General features: G+C 41.3%; 1 protein-coding gene across 1 annotated transcript; it reads right to left on the reverse strand.

Annotated features, from left to right (window-relative positions):
- Positions 1–1,624: 1,624 nt before the first annotated feature.
- ccdc43.L (coiled-coil domain containing 43 L homeolog) lies at positions 1,625–7,484 on the reverse strand. Its single transcript, XM_018234832.2, has 5 exons — positions 7,250–7,484; positions 6,053–6,143; positions 4,952–5,087; positions 4,231–4,283; positions 1,625–2,256 (listed from the first exon to the last, which is right to left on the reverse strand). Exons 1-5 carry the CDS (start codon positions 7,427–7,429, stop codon positions 2,069–2,071), a joined length of 648 nt encoding a protein of 215 aa, XP_018090321.1. The 5' UTR covers positions 7,430–7,484; the 3' UTR covers positions 1,625–2,068.
- Positions 7,485–7,637: the final 153 nt, after the last annotated feature.

Below are 7,637 nucleotides of genomic sequence, written 5' to 3' on the forward strand. Positions count from 1 at the left end.
TATTGTGAGTGGCTCCCTAAGCTCAGTAAGTGACAGCAGCACAGAGCATGTGCAGTGAATCAGCAGAAAAGAAGATGGGGAGCTACTGGGGCATCTTTGGAGACACAGATCTTTCCTGCAAAAGGGCTGTGGTTGCCTTGGGCTGGTACAGAAGCACAAAACTTAGGGCAGATTTATCAATGGTCAAGGTGAATTTTCGAATGAAAAAAATTCAAATTTTGAGTTATTTTTGTGTACCTCGACTAGGTAGTAGTCCAAATTCGATTCGAAATTGCAAAAACATTAAAAAATTCGAATTTCGACCATTCGCCATCTAAAACCTGCCGAATTGCTGTTTTAGCCTATGGGGGACCTCCTAGAATTGGATTGGATTCAATTGGTGTCAATCTAAGTTTTTTTGGAATTGGATTCAATTGGTGTCAATCTAAGTTTTTTTGGGGAAAAACTTTGAATCGAATGCGCTATTAATTCGATTTGTATGATTCTAATTCGGCCGAATACGAACCTATTCAATCAAAAACTGACCTATTCGACCAAAATAAACCGACTTCATTTCCGTTGTTTTTTTTTTTAATATGAATTTCGAAGTTTTTTCAATTCGAAATTCGACCCTTGATAAACATGCCCCATAATGTACAACATTTCTATCTACTTTAGTATGTTATAGAATGGCCAATTCTAAGCAGAGTTTAATTTGGTCCTAATTTGCCTTCTTTTCAGCTTTCAAATGAGGGTCACTGACCGCATCTAAAAAGCAAATGCTTTTTAAGGCTACACATTTGTTATTGTATCTTTCTTTTCAGGCCCTCTCCTATTCATATGCAAATCAATGCATGGTTGCTAGGGTAATTTAGATCTTAGCAACCTGAAATTGCAAACGGGAGAGCTGCTAAATAAATAATAAATAAATCTGCCTTCTTCTTCAGACTATTCTGCAGCTGTCAAATCACTTTCACTGATCCCCATCTGAAAACACAAATGCTCTGTAAGACTACAATGCTACTTTTTATCTCTCATCTTTCTATTCAGGCCTCTCCTATTCATATCCCAGTTTCTCATTCAAATCACTGCGTGGTTGCTAGGGTAACTTGGACTCTAGCAACCAGGCTACTAAAATTGCAAATGAATGAAAACCAATTGCAAATTGTCTCAGAATATCACTCTCTACATCATACTAACAGTTAATTTAAAGGTGAACCACCCATTTAATGATGGTGTGTCCTTCTCTCCCCAAGTGACACCCAAGCTGCACCTAAGATCCCTTTTATTATAATTTGGGATGAAACAAATCCAGGATTTGGTTCGGGATTTGACCAGGATTCTGCCTTTTTCAGCAGGATTCGGCCGAATCCTTATGCATGGCTGAATCGAATCCTAATTTGCATATGTAAATTAGGTGTGGGAAGGAAAATCACATGACTGTCACAAAACAAGGAAGTAAAAAACATTTTCCCCTCCTTTTCCTTCCCTAATTTGCATATGCAAATTAGGTTTTGTATTCAGTTCGGTATTCAGCCGAATCTTTCACAAAGGATTCTGCCGAATCCCAAAAACCGAATTGGGTGCATCCCTAATTAGAACAGCAGAATAACTGATGCAGAGTAAAATGGTTCAAGTCGGGAAGTTGGGTTTGCCGGGCAGTGTTTATTTGAGACACCAATGTACAAATGTATAAATAAATCTCCATTCAGTGCCGAGGGGAAGGAACAGGGGGATAGAGGGGGTGGTACATTAACCCCTCAGCTGCCGGACACAGGCCTCAGGGGCTTTCAGGCACTTCTGGCAGTGGAGCGTATAAAGCAGCAAGTGTTTGGTGCTTCCCACTGAGCTCATCCTCTCATGTATTGTGTGTGCAAAGCAGAAGTGGGGCCCCAGGACAGAAAACCAACTGCTGGTGCATTCTGGGTGTTTGGTAAATCCCGCAGCCAGGGGGCAGCAGAGCAGCGCTGACTTCCTTCCCCAATAATCATAAAACATGGTACATCCCATAACCCTGTCCCAGCTACACGCCTACATCAGCTCTGTGGCCATTACTCCACCCGCGCCTTAGTCTGTGGCACCCGCAAATTTATCTTTTGCGCTCTCCCTTCTGTGTGCGCTTCTTCTCTTTGTCTTTGCGCTCTTGCTTGGAAGCCTTCTGATTCTCCCTCTGCTGCTTGTCCTGCTCTTTTTTCTTCTGACCGGCTTCCCGCAAGGCGTCGCGCTCCAGCTTGCGAGCATTCTGCACGGCTTCAAGGTTTGTGTTCTTAAACAGCGCTGGGTGTCAGTTAAAGGGCCGGTAACTGGGCATCTAGAAAGCTTTATTATTAGGGATGCACCGAATCGGTTCGGGATTCGGCCTTTTTCAGCAGGATTCGGATGCGGCTGAATCCTTCTGCCCAGCCAAACCGAATCCGAATATGCAAAATAGGGACGGGGAGGAAAATCGTGCGACTTTTTGTCACAAAACAAGGAAATGTTTTCCCCTTTCCACCCCTAATTTGCATATGCAAATTAGGATTTGATTCGGTCGAATCTTTCAAGAAGGATTCAGGGGTTTGGCCGAATCGAAAACAGTGGATTCGGTGCATCCCTATTTATTACCAATGTGATCACAATACCCTGAATAACACACATGCTGATAGGGGTGAAGCTAGGGTTGTCATCCAGCCGCTATTTAACTCCTCCAGCTAGTGATGGAGCCTGTATTCCAAATCTGACGGCAATGTAGATGCTCGTAAATTTGTAATTGCCCGTCTTCTTCTCCCGTTTTTAAGAGGGGTCCTTCACACTTACATTAACTGTTAGTAGGATGTAGAGAGGGATATTTGGAGACAATTTGCAATTGGTTTTTATTTTTTTATTATTTGTGGTTTTTGCATTATTTAGCTTTTTTATTCAGAAGCTCTTCAGTTTTAATTTCAGCCGTCTGGTTGCTAGGGTCCAAATTACCTTAGCAACCATGCACTGATTTGAATAAGAGACTGGAATATGAATAGGAGAGGGTCTTAAAAAAGTAGCTATAAAAACACATTTTACAAAAGCATTTGATGGGGCCAGTGACCCCCTATTGAAAGCTGGAAAGAGTCAGAAGAAGTCAAATAATTAAAAAACAATACAAAAATAAACAATGAAGACCAACTGAAAAGTTGCTTAGAATTGGCCATTCTATAACAAACTAAAAGTTCACTGAAAGGTGAACCACCCCTTTAAGTATTAGTATGTTATAGAATGGCTAATTCTAAGCAACTTTTCAATTGGCCTTCATGGTTTCTTTTCTATAGTTTTTGAATTATCTGCCTTCTGCAGCTTTCAAATTGGGGGTCACTGACACCCTGTAAAAAACAAACGCTCTGTAAAGCTACAAATGTATTGTTATTGCTACTTTTTATTCCTCATCTTTCTATTCAGGCCTCTCCTATTCATATTCCAGTCTCTTATTCATATCAGTGCATGGTTGTTAGGGTCATTTGTTCCCTAGCAACCAGACTGCAGAAATTGCAAACTGGAGAGCTGCTGAATCGAAAGCGAAATAACTTAAAACCCACAAATAATAAAACATGAAGGACCAACTGCAAATTGTCTCAGAATATCACTCTGTACATTATACAAAAACGTAATTTAAAAGTGAACAACTCCTTTGAGCATTTGGCTGGTAAACCCTCCCTCCCCTCTCCAAAAGCTTACATTTCCCTGCCCCTGAAATCATAGACTCAAATTGTTCACCCCATGACATCATCGAGCAGCACATCCCCCCGCAGGCCATAAAAATAACTACAGAAAAGGGACAACCCTTGAGGCAAAGGAACCCATTCAGAATACGGACAATGGGGCAGGAACAAGTGGTTTAATAGGGAATAAACAGAACAAGAGATAAACTGAATAAACAGAACAAGGAAGGAAATCATAGAGAACCCTGTTCCATAAAGCGAGGGATTCTGGGTCATGAGAAGTATAATAGATATCAATGGGAGGTGTGTATATATAGTGAATAAAGTACCCCCTCTTGTAAATTATAAGGATATTATAAGTTACAAAGGAGTTTCATGACCATATAAAAAGACGAGAAGGTAACTTCTAATATCCTCATATTTTGCAACTGGGGGTACTTTATTTATTATAATACACAAGTTTCAATGAGTCATGTGACAGAAATGACATCAGAACTCACCGTTTATAACTGATGACATCAGAACTCACCGTTTATAATTTACAAGATATTCATGGCTTTTGTGTATTATAAAAGGATACATTTCTCAGGGTTGATGGCGGAGGCTCCATTAATTTCACCGTCTTCATCCTCAGTATCACTAGTTAAGGAACTCAGACTCAGATTAACAGAAATATTATTTGTATTATCTGACACACGGAGAATAAAACCCGCTGGACGTCCCCTATGCTCAATATGTGTCTAAAATAATACAATTAAATGTTTATTCCAATACTTAACCACAGGATTAAAAGGGTGGTTCACCTTTACGTTAACTTTTAGTATGTTATAGAATGGCCAATTGCTCTTAATCATTTCTTCTTTTATTGTTTTTGCCTCCTTATTAACAGCTTTCAAATGGGGGTCACTGACCCCCATCCGAAAAACAAATACTCTGTAAGGCTACACATTGTTATTGCTACTTTTTGTTACTCATCTTTCTATTCAGGCCTCTCCTATTCATATTCCAGGCAACGCATAGTTGCTAGAGAACTGTACCCTAGCAACCAGATTGCAAACTTAAGAGCTGCTGAATAAAAAGCTAAATAAGTCAAAAGCCACAATTAATAAAAAATGAAAACCAATTGCAAATTGTCTCAGAATATCCCTCTCTACATCCTACTAACAGTTAACTTGAAGGTGAACAACCCCTTTAAAGCTATAGCTTACCATTTGAGTGAAAGCTGCCATGTTGCCTGCTGCTTCTGAAGTGTCTATGGCTGCAATGTAACAGACATGATGGTGAATAAAACAAAAGGATATTCCTCTTCATCTGTAACATTGGCATACTGCGCCAGGAGAGCGGCCTTCCTCTGCTGCTCCTCTTCCGAAACTTCTCTGGTCTTCACCACAATTTGCGCCTGCTTCTCTATCATACTGGTGAGAGCCTGTACCTCGTCTGCTCAACATAATCAGGTCACATGGAGTTAAAGGAGAAGGAAAGCTACCGAAGCAGTTTATTTCCAATAGATTAGCCACAATAGTGCAAGTTTATATACTATATTTATTCTGCAGAATGCTTTACCATTCCTGAGTAAACAGCTCTAGAAGCTCTCTGTTTGTTTAGGACAGCAGCTGCCATATTAGCTTGGTGTGACATCACTTCCTGCCTGAGTCTCTCCCTGCTCACTCATAGCTCTGGGCTCAGATTAGGAGCAAACTGAGCATGCTCAAGCCCTAGCCCTGGAGGTTTAAGCTGAAAACAGTTAGTCTGATACAGAAGCCCATGAGTACACAATAGAAGGAAAGAAATGTGCTGCTTCTTTTGACAGAGGACTCAGAGCAGCATTACTTTGGGGGTTTTACTGGTGTATTTATATAGACCTTTCTGATAACTTACTTAATTTTCACTAGGGATGTACCAAATCCACTATTTTGGATTCGGCCGAACCCCCGAATCCTTTGCGAAAGATTCGGCCGAATACCGTACCGTATTTGAGTATGCAAATTTGGGGTGGAAAGGGGAAAACATTTTTACTTCCTTCCAAAAAGTCACGAAATTTCCCTCCCCACCCCTAATTTGCATATGCAAATTAGGGGTTGGATTCGGTTTGGCTGGGCAGAAGGATTCGGCCGAATCCTGCTGAAAAAGGCTGAATCCTGGCCGAATCCTAGATTCGTTGCATCGCTAGTTTATACAACTAAAACACGTGAATTACATACGTACATATAACATATGGAGTTACATACATCACAACCAATACCGGTACAAAAGGTAAGGAAGGTCCTGTGCAAGAGAGCTTACAATCTAAAGAGAATAAGACACAAGGTGTAGGACTTTCCCCTAAACTCTCTCGCCAGCATCTCTGTAGGAACAACATCATGATACACAAATACGTGAACAACACCAAACGGTGGAGTTACCTTTAGGGGCAGAGTCCGCGGAGATGGAGTTCTGAAAGTCTGTCCACTTAGTAACAATTTCAAGGCACACGTCTTCCAAGGAGTCTTCTTCCTGGGCAACAGAATAATGAATAATAAATACCCTCCCAAGCAAAAGTGACAAGTCAGAATACTCTGAATCAAACAGAATCTGGGATCGGAGTAGTATCTGCTTGGACCTCCCCAGCTGCTTCCACAATGTGTCTTTGTGCAAATGGAGCTACTACGATGTGCAATTACGATTACCTGAAATATCACGAAGACGTCACAGAAAATGCAATTTTTTAATTATTTGCCTTCTTCTGACTCTTTCTGGCTTTCCAATAGGGGTCACTGACCCCATCTAAAAACAAATGCTCTGTGAGGCTACAAATGTATTGTTACTTTTTATCACTCATCTTTTTATTCAGGCCTCTCCTATTCATATTCCAGTCTCTTATTCAAATCAGTGCATGGTTGCTAGGGGAATTTGGACCCTAGCAACCAGCTGGCTGAAATTGATACTTTTTATTACTTGTCTTTCTTTTAGGCCCTAGCAACCAGATTGCTAAATAAAAATGCAAACTGGAGAGCTGCTGAATAAAAAGCTAAATAAGTCAAAAATCACAAATAATAAAAAATGAAAACCAATTGCAAATTGTCTCAGGATATCCGTCTCTACATCAACAGTTCCCCTTTAAATTAATTTTCAGTACGGTATACTGAGAATTTGCAATTGGTCTTCTTACTTTCTGTGGTTTTTTGGTTATTGAACTTTATATTATAGGCAATTTTGAATTCCAACAGCTGTCTGGTTGCTAGGGACTGGTTTACCCTGGCAACCAGGCAGCAGTTGGAAGGAAAGACTGGAATAGGAATATCCGAGGGAATGAAAACGAATTTAAGTAATAAAAAGTAACAATGACATTGTAGCCTAAGAGAGCAATCGTTTTTGGCTGCCGGAGGGGGGGGGGTCAGTGACCCCTCATTTGAAAGAAGCAGAAATAATAAAGAAATGATGACCAACTGAAAAGCTGCTAGATATAGGACATTCTAGAACATACTCACAGACAGTTAATATGAAGGTGAATTCCTTTTAATAACAATAATAAAGAGATAAGGAGAAGAAAGGTGAGAATAGGGAATCCAATTGTATTTGACCCCTCCTGCTTCCCTTACACCAGTCTAGACGACACTCACCAGAAATGCAGCCAGGATTCCCCGCAATGCCTCGTCCCTCTCCTCGCTGTCTTCCTCCTCTCGCAGGACTCCCTGGATGTAGGCCGGGTACACGTCCGGATCCATGCCCAGCTGCTCTAACCTGCTCTCCAGCCATGACCCGAAATCCACAGCCGCCACCTGGCCGCTGGGCGCCGCCATCTTTCAGCCTGGCTGGGAAGCCTTCCCGGGTGGGAGGAGTTGTCCTCTCGGATTTGCGTAACATCAACACGCATGCGCAGAACTCACAGACTCGCCGTCAGCGATAGTTTGTCCCCTATTTCTAGCCGTAAGCGTACACAGGCGGGAGAAAGAGTGGAGTTTGAATCATAACTAAGGGGAGAAGTGGCAGCATTGACGTTACCGGAGG

This window comes from Xenopus laevis, chromosome 9_10L (assembly GCF_017654675.1).
Source record: "Xenopus laevis strain J_2021 chromosome 9_10L, Xenopus_laevis_v10.1, whole genome shotgun sequence".
Classification (NCBI taxonomy): domain Eukaryota; kingdom Metazoa; phylum Chordata; class Amphibia; order Anura; family Pipidae; genus Xenopus; species Xenopus laevis.

What these genes read in the sequence shown, in the direction of transcription:
- ccdc43.L (XM_018234832.2), bottom strand. Translation starts at nt 7,429, where the DNA reads ATGGCGGCGCCCAGCGGCCAGGTGGCGGCTGTGGATTTCGGGTCATGG. An exon ending in CGCGGACTCTGCCCCTAAAG is followed by an intron (nt 5,088 to 6,052) that starts GTAACTCCACCG and finishes TATGTTGAGCAG; the next exon opens with ACGAGGTACAGGCTCTCACC. An exon ending in CGCCATCAACCCTGAGAAAT is followed by an intron (nt 2,257 to 4,230) that starts GTATCCTTTTAT and finishes ACTGACACCCAG; the next exon opens with CGCTGTTTAAGAACACAAAC.